The 22691-nt window shown below is 43.3% G+C and overlaps 1 protein-coding gene across 1 annotated transcript in view; it reads left to right on the top strand.

Annotated features, from left to right (window-relative positions):
* The first annotated feature begins 7363 nt into the window (after nucleotides 1-7363).
* ELO1 (Paxneb protein-like protein) overlaps nucleotides 7364-22691 on the top strand; it is a 73361-nt gene continuing 58033 nt past the window's right edge. The window contains exons 1-2 of the mRNA XM_086487087.1: nucleotides 7364-7498; nucleotides 7579-7810. Coding sequence (XP_086343213.1) covers nucleotides 7371-7498; nucleotides 7579-7810 — 360 coding nt within the window. The 5' untranslated portion in view covers nucleotides 7364-7370. The remainder of the gene's footprint in view (nucleotides 7499-7578; nucleotides 7811-22691) is intronic.

Genomic DNA, 22691 nt, shown 5'->3' with positions numbered 1-22691 from the left:
TAGTATTGGAACCTTGTGAACGCCCAAATCTCCCACTAGACGAGCTAACCATATGGCTTTCTTACTTGCGTCAGACGCAGCAACATATTCTTTGTCAAAGCAATGGTACTCTGACTATCACAATGTAGTACTGGAACCTCGTGAACGCCCAAATCTCCCACTAGACGAGCTAACCATATGGCTTCCTTGCTTGCGTCAGATGCATCAACATATTCTGCCTCAGTGGTAGATGAAGACGTACAGTCTTGGAGACATGATCTCCAAGAGATAGCTGCAACCAGATGTGGATCTTCTACGATCCACACAACCCGCATAATCCGCATCCATGTAACCTACAATAGATGCATCGCTATTTCCAAAGCGTAAACACTTGCTAGTTGTACCCTTCAAGTATCTGAGGATTTTCTTCACTACTTCCCAATGCTTCTTGCTAGGGCTTTCCATGTACCTACTAACTACTCCCACTGCATGTGCAATGTCTGATCTTGTGGCTACCATAGCGTACATTAAACTATCAACTACTGAAGAATATGGCACTTTTGCCATTTCCTCTTTCTCAGCAACTGTCTTGGGAGAATCTTCCTTGCTAAGTTTGGAGTATTCTTTCATTGGGGTACTCAGTGACTTCCCCCCTTGCATACTAAAATGTTGCAAGACTTTGTGGATGTACTTTTCTTGAGATAATTCAAGAATTCTACATTGCCTATCTCTCTTTATTTGCATACCAAGAAAGTGATTGACATTTCCCAAATCTTTCATGGAAAACTAAGTGTTTAGCATCTTTTGCAACTGATTGATCTCATCAATTGATTTGCCTGCGATAAGCATATCATCTACATACAAGATCAAGATGATTAAAGAACCATCGTTCAATCTCTTTGTGTATAAGCAGTGATCCTCTTGACTTCTTATGTAACCCTGAGACTGCATGAATTTGTCACATTTTTATAAGACTCTCTTTTTCTTTATTGTGCACAAATGTGAAGTAGTATGCATACTTAGAATCAAGTTTGTGGAGACGACGTCTTCCAAACACCAAGTAGAGCTTGTCACTATTCTATGGAAGATTGATAGGACTAATGCGTAGACATGCTTGAGGCATCTTAGGCTCTCAAGCGCCAAATGGATTAGTCATCCATTCTAGAACGATGTTGTAGGGTAAGATAGGGATCCTCTACCCGCTAGAAAAAGGACTAATGAATACGCTTTATCTTCTCTACCCCATAGTCAAGGACAACTATGATTTCAAGAGAGAGGTAATGTCATAATAACTAATATCTAATCCTCCTAAATGATTTTCTCATGTTAAACTGATCATTTAATTTGGGGAAGTACCAAGGGAGAAAAAGCTAGAATATTGGTTAAACTGGTAGACCGGCCACAGTAGGGATCCAAAGGGGGGGGCCATCTGCAAAATAGCAATGTGCAACAATGGGCTTCAAAGACTCTAAGGTTCAACCCATTAAGACTTCCACAATGCTAAGGTTCCAAAATTCAAAGGTTATGTCCAATGGTCCAACCCTAGGGAAAATTGGATGCTTTGTAGTGTGCCAAAAAGTCTTTGCAAGCTCCTACATAGGAGGGGGCGAGCCCTTTTAGTAGGGGATGAGAGAGAAACACACACACACACACACACACACTCATGCAAGCCCCTTTACACAAAGGGCATAGTGGATACATGTCAGCTCCCTAAGCCAATTGCCCACAAGGTGCACTCAAATCCTATTGGATGGCCATAGAGGTGGACCAATGAGAATTAGGCTAGAGTAAATCTAGTTTAATTCATTTAAAAACACTTAATAAAAGAACCAATAAGAATTAAGCTCTCTAGAAAACTATTGGCTAGTCTCCCAAGCGGTCCAAAGAGCATTCAACAGCCCAATGGCTTGCTTGATTCCTATTGGCCAGAAGACAAAGGGGTCCAATGAGAGTTTAATTGCATTATTTATTTACCTAAAGCTCTCACAAAAGGGGAAAGGGGGACACATGTCACAAGGTATCACTTATGCTTCTCAATTCCCATTGGCTAAGCTTTACAGGGTCCAATGGGGTGCCAGCATGAGTATTTTGCAAGAGGGGTCGACCAAGAGAGAGAGGGGGCTGATTTTGGCAAGGCATTATCACAAGATCCCTCTCAAAGAGAAGGGTTATACACACGGGGATGCACCGAAGCTCGAGATCCGTCGATGCCGCTAATCCTTGCACCGTGAAGCTCAAGTTTGGTCTCCGAGTTCCACCATAGTCGGTGAGCTCACCGTCGCCGCTACAATCATAGCTCTAATACCAATTGTGGAGTACGCGTGAGTTCGGATGCGTATGTGCATAGGTGCGTAGGTGCACTAGCAAGGGAGAATGTGTACGGGGGAATTGGGGAAGAAGGAGAAGCTGCACATCACAATGGGTTAGTGGAGAGGAAAAGTGAGAGAGTGGTCAACTCTCTCACTTTCTCTCCCTACATTGATTAGGAAGAAAATAGTGTAAGGGTGGTTTCTCACGGCCAATTAGCTTACATCTTAGCAGCGTTAGATGGCTTTGTTGTCTCATATGCACATGACAGCCAATAACTTGCTCTACCATGCAAATCAATGCAAGAAGAAGTGGAAGTTGATGAAGAACTTCTATTAATTCTTGACGATGCTTTAGAGGATTTTGTGCACAATATGGACAATGTTCATGTCTCAAATGTTGATGAAGTTGTTGAAGCACAAGACGTGCACTATCAGCATGCTTTGACCTCCCATATTAGAGGAGGTGATGAAAGTTTAGTCTTATCTATGCTAGTGGAAATTGTTTCTAGATATCTATACACATTAATGATCCAAGGAGATCATGTGACCATCAGATGTTACCTTATGCTTATGGTTTGCAACCAAATTTTGACCAAGGAGGGATTTCAATTAGTTATGAGTTCATGCAATTATGTGAACACGTGTTAGGGTTTTTCTATGGCTATTTGAGACCATTTGATCCATAAGGATATTGTGTTGCACGTGTGTGGGGATGGCTTGGATTTTGTGATTTCTTTAAGTGGACCTACATGCCGTTTACGTTACGATGCAAATACTGGGTGGAATCACAATCTTTATTTGTCTTGTGCTTCATCAAGAGATTGTCATGTTTGTACAAGGTTGTAGTGTTTCTATCGGGTGTGGGATGCAGGTGGATATGGAGATCCATGTGAGCAATGCCATAGGAAGTTCATACCTTGGGATCCAGGAAGATGTTGTGATAATGATAAGGATGGAATTTCAATTGCTATTTGAAGTTGGTGGATGGCTAGTGTATGAATGCTTTTGGGTTGAATACTTCATGCCGATGACTATGATGGCATAGAACATTGGTTGGCATAGACTGGAGGTTGTGTAGGTTCAGAGGGGGTGGATGTCGCATTGTGGGAACGATTGGAAAATCACAAAATTAGAATCTTTTGTATACTTTCTCAAGTTTGTTTCAATTTGAAAACTATAGTGTTTGCTAGACATGGTCAGAGATGATGAACCATAACATAGTGTTCGACACTACTGTAGTAAAAAACTACACCAAATGTGGTACTCGCAGGAAAGCAATGCTCCATGGGATTTCCATCCAAGATTTCATCACTGCATGCATTGCTTGCAGGTAAACCCAGTATAGCTATGGTAGGGAAGCTTCAAGCTATTTTAATCGGATGCGATTGGAAGGATTTTCTCCATATGATTTCAATTATGTTTGGGAGATTTAATGGCGATTGGAGAAACATGTTGTGCTAGGCGATGCTTTGGACGATAAGGGGATTTAGAGATGAAATCAACCGCCCAAGAACGAAATGCAAGAGGTGGCCACCCACAATGGAATACAAGAGATCGCTATCCAAACGATGTGGGAACGAGGCTAAGCAAAAAGCTTTTTTTTATAAATTATAGTGAAGCTTAATTTTTTCTAGTTATTATTCTTTTTCAGTTTAAGGCGGCAATAGACATGTAGAAAAAAGGTGCTATCTGTAGGGTTACTGGGTGCATGTAATAGTCGTTGGTGCATGGGGGGGGCGGCACTACTGGTTGTAAGCATGAGGAGTTTGAGATAGCATGGGATGTCCGAGCGAGGGAATGCAGGTACTGCATGAGGAGGTCAGGGACCAACATAAAAAAAGGGGGGGCGGTAGAGGTTGAGAAAATACACACTACTGGGTAGTTGTACAGAGGAAAGAGAGGGAGGTAATCAAGGTGGCATGGGGAAAGCGCTTTAGGGGGAGAGCACTGATTTGGTGTCTAAGGCTTTTGGATGCTGAGCAAGAGGGTTCAAGTGCTGCACAAAACATTATAGAGGGATCCAAATTTCATGCAACGATTTTTTGCAAGATGTCTCGCGCTCCACGGAAGCGTATGCTCAATGTCTTTGAGTTTGGTTTGGATGCAAGCCACAAAGTACGGAGTGAACTCCCATCATCAAGAGGGATCCAAAGTGTAGTGTTGTTTGGAGGGAATGGAGGGCCTTCATACAACTATCCATTTTGGGCATAGTGGAGAGGCCACTTGGTAGTGCAAGGACTTGTTGTGGGTGAAAGTGAGCTTCGAGGGAGCTGAGGAGAAACTTTTCATTGGAGGCCCCAACATGCAACGATGGAAAGCTTATATCTATAGAGATGCTGAAGCCAAAACTCCCCAATAAAGAATTAGGAGTATGAGGGCTAACATGAGGTGGAAGGGCATGTAGAAGAGGCCGTGAGCAGGACTAAATGGCGGGGTGTGCATGAGAGGGGAGCGACCAACCATGGAAGTGGTTGCCAAGAGTATTTTAGACGGCCAGGCTGTAAGCTGATTGGGAATGGGTGTTAAAGTTGAAGGGTCATAAATTGCAAGGGAAAGGCAAGAGACCTTTGATTATTGCAAGGGCGAGCTCCCATAGCCTCTCACGTTGGGGAATCCTGAGCTCATTTTCATTAAGCCATGTGTTAATTAATCTCTCACGCTCTCCCAAAAAGGTTGGGCCTGTAACTTCATGAGCCCAAGCTTCGAAAGCGTGATCGTCATTAAGCCATGTCTAATTACTCCTTCTCTCCCTAATACATAAGCCTTATCGCTATCAAGCTACCATAATCCAATTATTGCTCTTAATAGAGCATTTTAACTTGATTGTTGCCCTCAATTGAGCCAAATTTCCCTCTATCTCTCTCAATTTGACCTGATCGCTCTCAATTAAGCCTGCATATCTCTATATTGCCCTAGATTAGCCCTTTACTTCTCGAATTATCTCAATTAAACCCGATTATAGCCCATTTATGTCTCATAGCTCGATTTATCTCACAATAAAGTTCGCTCATAACCGGATTATCTCTCTCTCAAGCTACCATAGCCCGATCATCTTAAGCATCATAAGCCCCATAAACTCTCTCTCCTCATGCTCAAGGAGCATATTTTCTCAACCTATATCTCGAATTATGCTCTTGTAACTAGAAAATGGAGGGATACCTCTGCATGGGTGTAAGGAGCATGTTGTGAGCTACATAGCGTTGCGGTCTATTGGGGTTCACTAGAGTGCGTCACCTACAGAGGCACTTAGTGAAAATCTTTTCTTTGTAATCAGGTTCTGTGAATTAAACAAGCTACAAGGTTTTTTTAGATTGTTTGCCCCAAGTGTATCTATTGAGTGGGAATCTCATCTCTCTCTCTCTCTCTCTCTCTCTCTCTCTCTCTCTCTCTCTCTCTCTCTCTCTCTCTCTCTCCTCTCATAACAAGGAGCCCCGTGCTCAGCCAGTCCCACTCCAAGGACTGCTTAATCCCAGACAACGACATGCATACAATCTAGCTAGAATGTCCCAAGCCTATTTTGTTGTTTGGTCAAAATGAATGTAACGAATTAAGGTGCGCTTGACAAACAACACAATCAATGCATGCACCCATGCATCTCTATCCCCAATGAGCCTGTTTAGATGTAGGTAAGACAACACTTACAGTGGGAGCATAACTGCTAGAACCTGTAATGTCCACCACGAACATGGATCCACAAAACCTGGATGTAGATCAAAACCTTTAATAATGTTCCACACACCCTTAGAAACAATTACATGCTACATCATGTAAGCCCAAAATGGATAGTTGTCTCCATCCACTTTGTCATCAATTAACAACATCTTGAAAATATCATTGCTCTTAGCCAGAATGAAAAACTAAAGCTGACGTAGAAACTGCCCAAACCGAGTAGAAATTGTATGTGCTATAGCACAAAGCACAATAGACCATCGAATATGTGTTATGTAGGAATTTGCAAGGGACAAAATTCTACACTAAAGGACAAATTGCCTACACAATACCTGTAGTAGTGGAAACGGAGGCCAAAACGTGTCTTAATCAAAATTCTGAGCACACACAACTCTAGAAGTTATCCCAAAGTATTTATCAACTTGTTGAGCTTGTCAAAGCTCACCAAAATTGGAGAAAGTGAGCAGGGCGTGCTGACGATGTTGGCAACTATGCTTGGGAGGATGCAACCTACTATGATACTCAATTGTTGGAGTTAGGATTGCAGGAATACACATGTAGCTTGGAGATGGAGCAGAAACACACAATTGAGAATGTATGACTCAGTGTAAAAATACAAGATAACATAGCCCTAAAGTGATGGACATATAAACAAAGCACGAGAAAAAACACCTCTTAAAAAAGTGCCTTGACGGTCCTCAATGTGTTCACACACATCACTGCCATATACATGGTACATTGCCGTATACATGATAAGAGCAACAAGCCCATGTTACCTTGACGTAGCATGGCACCTAATTGTGCTGCGTTTGATTTTCATCGAGCCAAATGTCCCAAATCAGCTATGACCCTCTTTCATGCATTTAAATATTTCCAAGAACATATTTTGTTTGATTCAAAATAAACTCAATCAATGAGACATCCCACACATCAGTCTATGCTAAACATGCATTTTTAAATTTAGTTTGATTCTATTTTCGTTTGAGGGATAGAAAGATACTACTACTTTACCTTTTGTCCAAGGAGCTAGCTTGATCGTTGAGCACTCAACCGCTGTGACCCGGGTCATGGGTTTGAGTGCGGCCAAGCGACCCTGGTCGCGCTCATGGACGATTTGTGACACCCTGAGCGGGAATGCTACAAAAAAGAAAGACAATTAACAATAATAGGGGCCATTAACAAGTGGAAAATGATACATTACATCCAAAGATTCTAAATAGATCTCCCTTGGGCCTTCATCCATGTGTTGTTTTGCTTGGAAGTTTTCAATGAACACGCTTACACTATCAGTAAGATTTTTTGAAATTTTGACCTTTTAATGATTATGTGCACCAGGCTATTTTTTGGGATTTTCATAGAAACTTGATTAAAATTATAAATATTATTTCGAGCCTAAGTTCTGCATATTCAGCAATGGCGTTGCGGGGCAGCTCAAGTTTTACAAGAAGAGGAAGTATACCGGGCGCGTTGCCCTCTCCTTTTATCAGACTAGGTCCGCATGGAACCTCTTTAGTTTCCTCGGGATTTTCCGATCTTGACAATATCCTTACCTGCCTATGTAGTTTTTGCAGAAGAGGGCAGCGTTGTATACATGTTTTATTGTTTTCTTGACATGGACACAGATTCTAGGTGGCGGTATTCCCGTCGGAAGCTTGGTGATGGTAATGGAAGACATGGACTCCCCTCATCACTTGCTGTTGATGAGGTACTTCATGGCACAAGGTTTGGTGCATGGCCAACCCCTTCTCTTTGGGTGTCCTCTGCCTTCTCCGGAATCATTTCTCGGTACCCTTCCTGGACTTTCCAAACCAAAAGAGGGTCTTGATGATAGCACTAGCGGCAAGAGTTCTGAGGTGAGTGACCCACTGAATGTATTTAATTATTCCATTTTTGACTCACGCAGGATGGTAGTGTTTATGTTCAGTGAGTTCCTGCAATCAGTCTTTTTCTTTTTGGTTTTTATATACGGAATATTTGTTGGCTCTTAATGGATCAGAGGTGCTGCACATGCAGAACAACTTCCTTGTTCAATCCCTATTTTGTTCACTTTACTGACTCAACGTAGCCATGTGATTGAAGTACATTCAGAAAGCATGCACTAGCACATTCTAATCCACACAATCAACAATCACATGTTCCACACAATGGAGGGGGAGAGATTGGCAAGATCAGCAAAGGTATGCACCCAAGTGGTAGCGCTGCCCCCTCTCCAAACAAAAACACGGCAGCTCCATGAAAAGGCAAGGACTAGCCAAAGACATTAGGAAACGTAGGTGTATGGAGGGGGTTTCCGAAGAGCCATCAGGCCAAAGAGGCCAGCACTAGGAAAGGGGAGAGAGATCACAGCTTTCTGATGCAAAAAGGCAAGAGGGGAGAGAGGGTTGCTGCTGCAGACTCCTCCCAAATGTCATGGGGTTCTTGGTATGCAAAATGCACCGATCGGAGCACAACCTTGGGTGATAGAAAATACTTGAACTTCAGAGAGTTGGAGCTGAGACATGGAGTGACAGACTCCACTCCCCGCGGCATTGGCCCTAAGTCAAGCACCCCTTACGGTTGTGGCCTAAAAGCAACACTGCTAACAACTGTTGCTCCCAAAAGCTTTGGTGCCTGAAAAGTCAATTGCTATCTTTGGCTAAATAGCAAGTGCCACATCAGCACCCGCAATTTGCGGCACAAATCGTGGCACGTTTTGCAGCGAGACATTTGGCAAAATTTCTGGTGCTTTTTTGGCCACCTATCTACTTTCTCTTTCAGTCAAGTATTGCCGTGTTTGACATACCCCCCCCTTAAGAGAAAAGATACCGCCCTTGATTATGCCTGAAAAGTAGACAATAAATAGTCAACAACTCAATAGACACTGAGTCTATGTAGACATGCAGTTTGACCACTCAAACCATGCACTAGCACAAAGAGCACTTGTCATTTAGTATAATGTAATGCCTTCGAATCAGCCTTTGTAAGTGGGAAGCCCCCCACATGGGCCTAGGGCAGCAAAAAAAGAATGCGTAGAGAAAATTCTAGAGAGAGGAGAGAGAAAACACTAGAAAAGAGAGCGATCCCAAAAACGTTGGCTCATTGGTATGCATCATTAGAATTTGAACAAGAGCTCCGGGGGGGGGGGGGGGGGGGGGGGCAAGGATTCCTATATAGATACTCCCTCAACTTGCCCGACCCACCTCCAAGAAACCCCACGAGTGGTGCTTGGAATAAAATGCCTCATCACCAAAATTGCAAGTACATGGCATACTTATGCCAGTTATTGTGACAAACTGCTGACGTGTCGAAACTCTAATTCTGCTGAAACCCTAACCCTAAAATAAAAAACCCTAATTTTGCCCGAAACCCTAATTCTGTTGAAACCCTAACCCTAAAATAAAAAACCCTAATTCTGCTAAACCCTAACCCTAAAATCAAAAACCCTAATTTTGCCCAAAACCCTAATTTTGCTGAAACCCTAACCCTAAAATCAAAAACCTAATTCTGCCCGAAACCCTAATTTTGCTGAAAGCCTAATCCTAAAATCAAAAACCCTAATTTTGCCCAAAACCCTAACCCTAAAATCAAAAACCCTAACCCTAACCCTAACCCTAACCTTGACTGCTGACGTGGCGGGCTGACACGTGGCTTGTTGTATGGACACCAGCGCGATTTACGAAAAGCTGGCAGCTTTTGGCATTGCTTTTTAGACCGGGAGCTTTTGAGTTTTGAAGGCTTTTCACTGTAATTGCTTTTTAGGCCAAGGGCCTTTAAATATGAGGTTAGGGCTCATTCTCTGGCATGCTTCCTGGAGAAGGTGCAGAGTTTGGAGTACCGGCTTGTACTGTGTTGATGCAATATAAAGAAATACCGAAAGGGACGCCAAGGTTTGGGGCCAATACTCTCTGGGATGGAATTCCGTCACTCCGTGTTGCATGTTGTCTCTCTCTCTCTCTCTTAGTTCAATTGTTAATGAAGTGCTAAAAGTCTGTTCAGTCTGTTCTTTTCTATTGGTACGTGGTGCCCGTCTTGTGACAGTGGTATCAGAGCATCGGGCGTGTGCTTTTCTGAAAGCATACCGGTCCTACAAAAGAGCAGACAGAGCTATTGGAATTTTATTTGAGGTATCTTCGTCCTCCAACCTAGACGTATTAGCCACTACCATCCTCACTTCATCGCGCATCGGGCACGCTCCCGTCTTCACCGCTCATGTCTTACAGGGCATAAGCCATAAAGATCACTTGCAAGAGAAGGATCCAGATTTGTTTCAAGTCATTGTTTTTCTTAGAAGCAGTGCCATGCAGATGTTGATGTCTATAGCTACCAAGCCGGACACTCCAAGAACTTGGCAAGCTTTCAAGAAAAATTTTGTCCGAAGTTATATGGTTTCTGACATCTTCCTTCGGAGTGTAACTTCTGGCAGAGTGGGGTATCCTAAAATGCTTGCCATGGAAACCCTAGCAGATTATAACTTGAAGTTTCTCGACATCTCCCAGTAGATGTCTCTTCACGATCAGATGACCTTGGAGGTCCAGTGCGATTGCTATCTTGGGACTACCATCGCCGCCAAAGAAACAATGTTTGTCCAAGAGCTGATGGACCATGCTGTGGTTCTCTACAACCTTATGGAAGGAACCTAACCCTAATTTTTTATGCAAGTTTCAGGATGGAAAGTCATTCGACTTTTCGAGCTTGACTAATGTCGAGATTGCTTTTTAAGTTTGAGTTTTGTTTGATCTTGTTTAGTGATCCTGTTTGGAATTTGTGGTATCTGTTTTGAACCTGTTGTGGTGCCGATTTGAAATATTTGACTCTGGTTTTAATACTGGTTTCAATAATTGCGAGAAATACTTTTTTGGTATTGTTTGAACCTCGCAACGACGCAGGCCGATGCTTGGGGAGCGTTTCATTGTATGTTTGAGAACCTCGGAACGACGCAGGTCGATGCTTGGGGAGTGTTCCGTTGTATGCTAGAAAACCATCGAACGACGCAGGCCGATGCCTAGGGAGCGTTTGGTTGTATGCTTGAACCTCCAAGCGACGCAGATTGCGGTCTGCGGAGCGTTTGGTTGTACAGTCCTCTGAGCGCCCGAACCTTTTTAGATTATTTGCGGGGGGAGTGACGAGGTAGTTTTTGAGTAGCTTCATACCGCAGACCGTTTGTCTCAGGGGAGTGCTCAGCGGCGCTGTTTGTTGTGTTTTGTAACATGCATATGTAAGCATTTGTGTTTCATTGTGATGTGCCAATTATTGAATATTCATAATTGGATGAGATTGCCTTGGTATGTAATTTTAGTGCATCAAGACACCCGTGGAAGATCAGTACGGTTTGGGTGTGATGGCTAATTTTACTACACTGGAATATCAAGAGTTCCGATCTGGACGAAAGGAGAAGCTAACTCCTTGATCAAAACAACAGAAAGGAGAAGCTAACTCCTTGATCAAAAGAGCAGAAAGGAGAAGCTATCTCCTTAATAAAAAGAGCAAACTGATTGTCCCTCGGAATGACCCTCGGAAATTTTTGAGCTAACTTGAGTTGTTTTGCAGATATGCTGTAATCATGGATGATTACTCTCTTTCAAGAAGGGGAGATGTAACAAACTGCTGACGTGTCGAAACCCTAATTCTGATGAAACCCTAACCCTAAAATAAAAAACCCTAATTTTGTCCGAAGTCTAACCCTAAAATCAAAAACCCTAACCCTAACCCTAACCCTGATTGCTGACATGGTGGGCTGACACGTGGCGTGCTGTACGGACACCAGCGCGATTTACGAAAAGCTGGCAGCTTTTGGCATTGCTTTTTGGACCAGGAGCTTTTGAGTTTTGAAGGCTTTTCACTGTAATTGCTTTTTAGGCCAAGAGACTTTAAATATGAGGTTAGGGCTCATTCTCTGGCATGCTTCCTGGAGAAGGTGCAGAGTTTGGAGTACCGGCTTGTACTGTGTTGATGCAATATAAAGAAATACCGAAAGGGCCGCCAAGGTTTGGGGCCAATACTCTCTGGGGTGGAATTCCGCCACTCCGTGTCGCGTGTTGTCTCTCTCTCTCTCTCTCAATTCAATTGTTAATGAAGTGCTAAAAGTTTGTTTAGTCTGTTCTTTTCTATTGGCACGTGGTGCCCATCTTGTGATAGTTCTCCGCCATTTGATAACCTAACGATCAACTGTAACCGTAAAGGGTGCATCATCATAATTGGTATAATTGAGCTAGTTGGCACAGCTATGCCACCACTAGATAACCCAATGGTCAAATGTAACCAAACAGGGCACCACATGTGCACTGGAAAGAACAAAACTAGGACAAAGTTCAACACTTCTAGAGAGAGAGAATCCACACAAAAGACGGGGAGTGGTAGAGTTTCACTCTCAGATGCATTCAAAACTTTGGTGCCCCTTTTGGCATATCTTTGATATTGCTATGACAAATGTGTAGTTGTAGAGGAGCACCTCCTTTGCAATTTGCACACGCTAGAATGCCAGAGGTCTGCCAAGGTTGGTTCAGAGGCTATCAAACAACATTGAATCCAATATTACAACTAGAATCAAACAAGTTCAATAGGCACCAAAGCTTGATCAAAGAGGTACAAACAAGATTTAATCTTGTTCAAACAATTTCCATATCTGAGTCGACCTCAAACAAGTAGTTCTTCTTGGTGCTTCTTCATCTCCCACGCTCTCAAATGCGTGTAACTCCATCTTCCTCCATCGTGCTACTTTTGTCCGCAAAAGGCACCCAAAACATATTTTTGATACATGTTGCAAAAACCCTAATTTGTTGCTGGAAGCCCTAATTTTTTGAAATTGTCAGTATCAAAATCTGCTTGCATCAATGTGTAGGGCTTGTCGAGAGGATCACCTTTGACTTCTGCCATAGATATCAATTTTCATCTGTTGAAAAGATTTTTAGAGGTCTTTGCAACACAGGAAAGCGTCAAAAAGCATGTTTTTAGATCTTTTTAGGACAAAAAGGAACTCCCGGTTTTATCTCCTCTTTTTGTTGTTGTTTCTTCCTCTTCCAACTCCATAACTTTTCACTCTAAGTTGGTAGGGCCAGTTTGCTTGTTAGACAACAAACGACTAACGCTCTTATACCATTGTAACCATAGAGGACACTAGGTGCTAACTGAAAAGAACAAAGTCGGAACAAATTTTAGCCCTTCAACGCAACTAGAGAGAGAGAGAGAGAGAGTTTACACAATAGACACGGAGTGGACAAAGTTCCACTCCTATATGCAGTGGCCCCAAAACCCTGGTGTCCCTTTCAATATTTCTTTTATATTGCTTTGACAAAGGTACAAGTGTCGGGGAGTACCTTCTTTGTCAATCTGCCCAGGCTAGAATGCCAGAGAGGTTCCCCAAGGCTCATATTCAAAGGCCCCTGACCCGGAAAGCATCAGATACAAAAGTTGGCTCTGAGAGAGCAATTTTTGTGATTTCCGTATAATTTTGCCATTGGTGGTACAATTTTTGGGATCTCCGTACAATAGCCTCGCCATTACTTTTTACGTGTCCTAACTTGGCCTCTTCGATTTGGCCATGTCATCACTTTGTGATATGAAAATTGTAATATACAAAGATTTTGACCCCGAGAAACATAGGAACAAGGCTAGTGCCCCCCTCCAGAGAGGGAGCGAGTGTTGCTTTTATAAGTTCCGAGGACCGACAGGAATAGTTGGTCCGAACCCGTGGCCAAAGGTAGGAGAGAGAGAGAGAGAGAGAGAGAGAGAGAGAGAGAGAGAGAGAGAGAGAGAGAGAGAGGAAACCTAGGCTGGCTGTTTTTTCAGCCGTACAGAGAAAAAACAGCCGTACAGAGATCGCTGGTGCTTCTTTTACGAGCTCTTGCTTTATTTTTAATGGGCTGCCCACTTATTAAGTGGACGATCGGTTACTTTTAATAAAAAATGTGAACTTGTACAAAACTCCATAAACCTCAGTGAGCTGAAAATTGATGCTTTGCACTTACATTCGAGGTGTCCCCGGGTGCAATTCTTAGGCACATATGCAATGCAAACACAGATTCCTCGCGGGAAAGCGTTTGCTTTTCTCGGAAAACACTTAAAATATTCCGCTTTTAAGAAAAAGGTTCTCAGAACCCATCTTTATCCTTGTGCTTGCATCTTTACGCGTATTCTTTTTCCAATTCGGGTTTCCTGCTAGACCAATGGAATATTCCCTTTTCGATGCTCCCGTCACCCATCACATGATGCATTAGGAATATCCGTTTTCCCGACCTCTCCTATTGAACTAACGGTACAACCCCTTCGCGATGCTCAAGGTAGGACCGATACGTACGTACAGTACGGATCTGTATGGACGTTCCGTACACATTGTACTGTGTACGTACGGATCGTACCGTACGTGCATCAAATTTTTTTTTTTCTTTTGGGATTTTTAAAGCCGGTTGTCTTCGCTTGGGGCCCATATGTTCATGCGTGGCCTAAATTTGCCTGCCTTAGGCCCGAATCCCAAAACGCCTAAATTTTGATGTCATGACTCATGATAGCAGTCTATAAGTGATGAGTCTAATAGGTAAACAGGTACACCGTACAAGTTCAAACTTCAGTGCCCGTAGGCGCATATCGCACGTCAAGTATGCGATTCTCGAGTCTCTAGCTGTGGTATATAGAATTTAGACATAATCAAAGTTGTAAAACATCAAATTGACAAATTCTATAGCTTTGTCTCTGAAATCGACAGTTATTTTTGTGGTTTCTATTCTTTTTTACCAATGCCACGTATTTTTCCGTACATAAAAAATTTACCCATACGGGACTACATACAATACGTACTTCCACGTACCGTACAACACGTATGGTTCCACCTTGGTGATGCTTAATGTCACCCATCATATGACACATCAAGGTTGTTCGTTCCTGATGGCTTTTTAATAATTCCAATAGATCTACAGTTCCCAACCTTACGGTTCAAGTGCACACATTTAAATATCTTAATTTCAATAAAAAGAAATTACTCGAGAAAATAAGAAAATAGTCCATTTAGCAACAGACTGTGTCACGTCAACAATCCTTTTAGAGTTTTTTCATCTTTAGGTTTTAGGCTCCTCGGCCATATTCTCCAAGTTGGGGGTTTATGAATAAAAACTTTAACCAATCTAGTGCCACGTCACTAACGAGAGAGAGAGAGAGAGAGAGAGAGAGAGAGAGAGAGAGAGAGAGAGAGAGAGAGACGAACGGCTCCCCACCTTAAGCAATCACTGTACTTCTAACTACGATGGTCGCTTAAGGTTTATAGAACCGCAGGCACTCTACTTGGCCGGCTTCATGAGTTATCTGTTCCTCTCTTATGTCACTTGTGCTGCTTGCAATGGGTCGTTTTGTTTACTGTTCTTATGCAGGTATTTTTATTTGTTTCTCATGGTTTTTGTTTGTTTAGCTTGCTTGCTTGTATGTGCCTTATTTCTTTTCTGTGTTATGCTTGTGCTTGTGGATCTGCATGTGCTTGGGGTGTGTGTGTTCTGCATGTCTTTGCAGTTGAGGTGTGTGTGCGTGTATGTTTGCTTGTTTTGCTTGTTTATTGCTTGTTCTTTTTTGTTTCTTCTCCTGTTTGATGGGCGATTTAGGTTTGGAATAGGTTTGGTGGGTGTGTTGGGTGGTTCCCGTCTCCCCTTCAGATTTGCACCATATATTGCTTTTGCTTGCCGGTTGAAGAATGTCATAGCCCTGGTAATGATTGCCAGGGATAGCGTGAGGCTATCTCTCTTGGATTTTTGTGCAGAGTCTTCTTGTGCAGGTATTTTTCTTTGTTTCTCATGGTTTTCTTTTGTTTAGCTTGCTTGCTTGTATGTGCCTTATTTCTTTTGTGTGTGATGCTTGTGCTTGTGGATTTGCATGTGCTTGGGGTGTGTGTTCTGCAAGACTTTGCGGTTGAGGTGTGTGTGCGTGTATGTTTGCCTGCTCTGCTTGTTTATTGCTTGTTCTTTTTTGTTTTTTCTTCTGTTTGATGGGTGATTTAGGATTGGAATTGGTTTGGTGGGTGTCTTGGTCGGTTCCTGTCTCCCCTTCAGATTTGCACCATATATTGCTTTTGCTTGCTGGTTGAAGAATGTCATAGCCCTGTTAATGATTGCCAGGGATAGCGTGAGGCTCTCTCTCTCGTGGATTTTTGTGCAGAGTCTTCTTGTGGCGGTGATGTCTTGTCTGTTGGGATGCGCCATTGTATATGGCCTTGGAGATTCTGAGTTGACTATCAGAGATTCTTTGTTGGAGTTTTCGGCCTCCTCTCAATTTAAGGTGGCTTGCTTTTGCTTCAGCTCTCTGCTACTTTCTTTCCTCATTCCCCTGCTCCTAGCTTTTGTTGTATCACCCATCTTTTGTAGCTTTGCATCATTGGTAGTTTTTCTCCCATGGTTTGTAATCATTGTATATTTATGGGTTTTTTTCACTCTCAGATTGGTTATGTGTGTTGCCTACGAGGTACCAAGCCCCACTTTTTTGCATGAGAGAGAGAGAGAGAGAGAGAGAGAGAGAGAGAGAGAGAGAGAGAGAGATGAAATGAATGAAATGAATGAAATGCATATTAAATGTCTTCAAATGGCTGAAACGACCGATGAGACCAAAAGTTAATCCCATTAGAATCTGATAGTTTGTGTAGACAGCTATGAAAATAGAAAATGAACAGAAAATCAATGTAGGTCTATCATACATGGATGGGTAGGTGGGAGGGGTAACAGAGTAAACATAGTGAACAGGGTAGGGAAGATGAAAGCTAGAGACTATCGTATACATGAGATCATATACATGAGTATATCATTACATGGGAGGAGTGGGGGAATAGGAGGTAGAGGCTCAAGGTGTACAACAGCTCATTTCAAGAGATCGAGCATTTGTCTATGTTGTAGGGTGTCAATGTCCATCATGTCACGAAGCCGGAGAAGTCGTGCTGGATGTCGATCAATGATGATCCTGCTCTGCCTATGTATGTGTGTCCAATCATCAATGATGTGAGAATCCTCGTAGCCTGGGGCATCTAGCTTGTCCTAGTTGGACAACTCTACCAAGTGATGTCCCTTGTCTAGTCCTCTCTGTCGTCCTGTTGCTGAGCGGGGGCTCTAAAGAAATTCGTGATGTGTCTTTGTGTAGACCCTCTCTCAGTGGGGTGTCCATTTCTTAGGAGTCTCTCTGAATCTATCACAAGTTGGTGACGTGGCATGGCCCCTAGGTGGATAGGACACTTAAAGCCCAACATGGCCAAGAAACCGAGCATTAGAAAGTGTTGACATGGACGCCCATACAGACTGGCCCACAAATCGTAGAAATTGCTGACGTGGCAATATTGTATGGAAGAGCTCGCAAAACGCGGAATAGCCCTCTGTGCGCTTGTTTTTGGATAGGAAACCTGTTGGGGAGCTCTACCTTTGCTTTTGCACACGCAAGAATCTTAGAGTGAGGCCCCAAGGCACATATTTGGTCCCAAAAGCATCATACATGAAAAGTTTCTCCTCCAAAAGCTTCCTGTTCAAAAGCAAGCACCCAAAGGGCTTTTCCACGTTTTGTGGGCTTTTCTGTACAATATTTGCCATGTCAGGAATTTCCGCGATTTGCAGGCAAGTTCGCACGAGACTCGAGTGTCCATGCCAACACTTTCTAATGCTTGGTTTCTCGACCGGATGTCCCATGTTTGACTTTAAGTGTCTTATCCCCCCTAGGGGCCATGCCACGTCACCAACTTGCGACAATTTGCGTAGCTCTAAGAGGTACAACCCCAAACATCTCTGGGCACAGTAATCCATGACATTGGCCAATGGTCCAAAGCCCTCTCTGAACAATTAGTGGAAACGTCTTCTAAACTCATAAATTATAATAGAGACATTCACATATATAGTGCTCCTTTATCTCTGGCTCATGCTGGTATGCCTGACAAATCCTCTCCTCTGGTGATACTCTCTTGGATTTGCCTATCTCTATCTCAGGCTGGTGTGAAAAAGTACAGATCTGGCCATCGACTTATGTAGTGCTTCTCTGCCTGTGGCTCATTTTATTATACCTAACAGATCCTCCCCTGGCTTTGCCTATCCCTATCTCGAGCTGGTGTGAAGAAGTGCGGATCTGGCCAATGGCACATCTTAGGTCATGTGATAGGTGTGTGTCCATGTAGCTGGGTCGTACTATGAAACCATCATCTATAGTATGAAGAAAATGTTCCTGGTAGAAGCCATCTGCGTATGTAACACGTGTGAGGGCTCTAGCCATATTTTCCTAGTGTCCAGCTGGATGAGGTCTTGTCTAATGACTAGTAATCTCTTGATGTGTCAGAGTGAGGGAGGGTGCATTCAAAGAGTATTGAAAGGGGGGTAGTTTGTCTATGCTGAACCCGTGAAGCTCAAACTATGATGTCATCTGCGCATACCAGCATGATGCGTCTCCCTCCATGGTAAGCTGCCTAGAAGACTCGAGAGTAAGTCAGGCATATCTATCTCGGGGCAGCGCCCATATATTGTGGAGAAACGATACTGATCTAGCTGAGCCCTCAACCACGATCAGTATTGTTGCCATTCTGCTCTTATTATCTCATGCATGACTGAGGCCTTAGCCCTAGTCATCCTAGAAATCATGGATATCAATGGTCTCTGCATCAATCTCCATCCCTCATATGTGCATCCTGATCTGTTGTGATGATCTAAGCTGGGCCACCATATTTGTCCACCATTAGAGTATGGCTGCTGTGACGAGAGTGTCAAAAGGCCATAGCTTAGTCCGTGGCTTCTGGAACTGCACCTGTGCACACATCCTCTCTAGTCCACTCGATGTTGCATATCCTTAGTTAGCCCCCTCGAGGAGAAAACTAGCCCACTAAAGACCACTCCAAGGTAGGTATTTGAATCCACATATAGCATCTCTCTAGATTGGTCCAATCCGTCTCGATATCTCCCAGGGACATGTAGTAGGGAGTGGGGGTTGTTTTGTGGTTATGCCCGGCTAGAGAGGTAGTTTAATCATGTCAGGATGTGTTTAGCCATATGTAGTTCAGGGGGTTTTGGCTTGTTTCTATGGCCAGTAGGCTCTTGCCGGCTGAGAGTTTCTCCCAGCCTTGTCGGTATTTTCCCCATAGCCCTAGAGGAATTGTTTGCTTCTTTTCCCTATTTTCCCCCATTATTAGGTCGTAAGGGCTGCCTCAGATTTGGCTGACTAGCATCCTATAGGGTATTTAGGAGTGGGCTGCTGCCCTAGGTAGGTAGTGGGCAGATGCTTGCATTTTTGAGCAGCCTCTTTAGGCCAGCCCATATATTGTCACATGACACATCCAACCCTACGTGTCTGTGGACAAGCTACAACATGACTAGGGTTCAATTCAGTCAAGTCAGCCTAGAATAGGAAGTGATCTGACACTTTTGTGAGTCTGTTCCCAGACCGTGCATGTCCAGACACTTAGATCAGATGCATATCCTCTGGTTGCATACAACATGATCATCAGATTCCCATCAGAACCCATCAGGAGCATTTTTACAGTGCATAGACCTATTTTCCCTATTTTTGACATTTTTCACTTATTATTTTTAAGTGACTTTTTTGTTGGAAACTAGGTAGGGCAATTTTGCTAAGTTTGTATATATATAACCCTAGTGCTAGCACTTTCTGGCAGAAGAGGTAGCAGGAACTTTGCGTTCCACAGGCACCTTCTTAGCAAGACCCCCTACATCAGCAGAGCTAGCATTTTTGCATCTGCAAGGACCTAGCGTTTTCATCCACAGGCAGCTTGGCGTTTTGTGCATAGCAGATCAGTCCCGGTAGCAGCAAGACAGATCAAGAAGCCTAGCATTTTGCATTTGCAGGACAACCGGCAGCAATAGGATAGTTTTCAGCCCTAGCGTTTTTGCATCAGCATGACCCTTTAGCGTTTTGTAGATTCATCGCAACCGAACACCAAGAAGCATCAACATTTTCAATTTTCAGTAGTCAGACATCGTAGTAGAACCCTCGAACTTCGCAAATCTCATCTTCTCGCAACAGATCCTCGCCGCACGGTCAGATCTAGCGAAGTTTGCAGTTTCAGCCCGGAAAACGCAGATTTCAACATCTGCGTTTTCAGCGTCGTCACATCGTCGCCACCGACATCGTCACCGACATAGAGTCATAATTCAACAGATAAAGATTTGCAGATTTCAGCCCTTAGCGTTTTCAGATTTCAGCCCGTCTCGTCGTCGTCCTCATCGTCACCGACATCGACATTATCGGCAAGTCCAAGTATTGTAGAGATTTGTGTAATCAATAGTAGACCGCTCTCTCCATAGAGGGTGGGGCCTTCGGAGGAGGGTTTCGACGACATTCTAGTGTTGTATTCTTCTCTCCCTATCTCTCAGTCTCAACACCTTCATTCACATTGTTTATCCACTTTGTTTGTGTTCATTGCACTCTCTCACTAAAGGAAAGGAAGGCTCTCCCTTCCGTAAGTAAAAGGAACCTTGAGCACAGTTCGGAGCACTCATCTTGAGCAAAGTTCAACATTCACTTCCGTTCCACCTTACATTGGTATCAGAGCTTTGGCAGTGTTCTGTATCACTCAAGGAAAGAATCACAAGAACCACAAGAATTTTTTTGCTTGTTGCGGTCGCATGTAACTCAAGACCTCTTGGGCGTGTCGATTCCTAATCGTGTTTTTGAAGAGTGATAGGAAACCCAAGAAGAAGGGCTTGTCCAGCCTCCCCTTGTTTCTCTTTTCACTCATTGAGAGCGGACTGTGCACTTAGCGGCCGGCCAATCGACGTGAGGTGGAAAAAAGCAACCTTGGTGTGAGCGCAAGGCCGCCAAGGGGTGCGCTCGCGGAAAAGAGTAGAACTCAGGTGAAGAGAAGATCCTTCTCTAACACAGATTGCAAGCGAAAGAAGAACCTCAAGAACCTCAAGACCCTCAAGTACCTCAAGACCTTAAGACCCCCAAGAACCCAAGAACTCAAGACCCGCAAGTACCCAAGTTCCTCGTGAACTTTAGAACCCATGACTTTAGTGGATGGTTATCACCCGAAGCGGAATGGATACTTTGCATGAGAGTCGTGAGCATAAAAGTGGCAAAGAAGAATTTCCCCACCAAGGAGGTTTTTCTAACCCTCTCCCTTTTCCATCTACGACAAGGATTGCACTAACTCCTATGGAGGAGTTGAAGCAGTTGTTTATGGAAAGGAAGTTAGAACGCGAAGAAAGAAAAGCAGAGAGAGAAGCAGAAAGGAAGGCCTACGAAGAAAGGAGGGCAGCCATAGATCGTTAATACAAAGAAAGAGTGGCAGCCATAGAGCGTGAGCATGAGCAAGCACGCTTGGAAGCCAAAGAAAGAAAAGGAGAATTTGATCGCGAGAACAAAGCACAAAAAGACAAGAGTGACCAACACATGAAAGAGTTCTTGCGACTCTTTTCAATTGTGCAAGCGCCGTTTGAACAGAATTTGGAGAAGGAGACTCTTTCCGTCTCTTCTTTTCCAAAGCATGACACACAGGATTTGCATGTTGATTTGAATGACAATGATTTGCATGATGATTTGGATGATAATGATAAGCATGAGGATTTGGGTGACAATGACAAGCATGATGATCAAGATGTGATTTCTCACGAACATGATGACTTGCATGATCAAGATGTGATTTCTCACAAGCATGATGATTTGCATGAAGATGATGTGATTGTTCACAAGGATGATGTGTTTGTTGATACTTTTTCTAGTGAAGCTAATCTCATTACAGATTCGATCAATCACGAAGAACCGATCTTGGCTCTCGAGCTTAGGTCCAAAGAACCCACACAGGAAGTATTATGTGTTCGCATGATTAGTCAGCACGCATTGTTTGAGTGTTCATTCGTGATCGTTTCCTGTATTTTAGTCAGCGTCTTTATGTGATCCCTTTTCCTAGGCATGCCATATTGTATATTGAGCACGATTCACTCATGAATGAGCACGGATGTATGCAGATGATTCATGAAAAGATGAAATGTTTGCATTCAAGGAAGTCACATTCCATGTCTCTTACTTGGCACGACCAAGTCGTAGAAAGAGCACAAGAAGGATTGAGCATCAAGCATGGGCATTTCCATTGTGCTTTGCCACATTTAATTAATTTAGATCAGAAAGACAAGTTTCGATCTCATTGTTTGCGTGTCTGATGAACGGTTTGGCACTCGGTCTCTATGTTCATCTACATTGCATGCATAATCTTAAAGGAAGACTAGAATTTTTCCAGTCACTTTACATGGAATGGGTATGTTCATGTTTTTGTGTTGGAAGTGGTTTCAAGAATTTTCATCCTCGGAGATTCTTGAAGAAGATAGACGCATCACTATAGACGAAGTTGAAGCATTGAAGGAGCCACATATGACTTTGTGTTGCGTTCGGTGTGGCCCAAAGAAGAAGACTTTGCAGACCTTTATGAAAGTTCAAGTATCGCATGACCCACACATCAGAGTGGGCCAGGGAAGAGTCCTTTCGAGGATTCCGGATGTTGTTGGCGATCTCCCTCGACGCCATAATGTTCACTTTGAAAAGGAGGGGATGTCACGTGACACATCCAACCCTATGTGTCCGTGGACAAGCTACAATATGACCAGGGTTCAGTTCAGTCAAGTCAGTCTAAAATAGAAAGTGATCTGACACTTTTGTAAGTCTGTTCCCAGACCGTGTATGTCTGGACACTTAGATCAGATGCATATCCTTTCGTTGCACACAACATGATCATCAGATTCCCATCAGAACCCATCAGGAGCATTTTTATAGTGCATAGACCTATTTTCCCTATTTTTGACATTTTTCACTTAT

Source organism: Adiantum capillus-veneris, chromosome 17 (genome assembly GCF_014529385.1).
Source record: "Adiantum capillus-veneris isolate H3 chromosome 17, ASM1452938v2, whole genome shotgun sequence".
Classification (NCBI taxonomy): Eukaryota; Viridiplantae; Streptophyta; class Polypodiopsida; order Polypodiales; family Pteridaceae; genus Adiantum; species Adiantum capillus-veneris.
The sequence above is the reverse complement of the archived record's forward strand: the minus strand, read 5'-3'. Positions and strand labels throughout refer to the sequence as shown.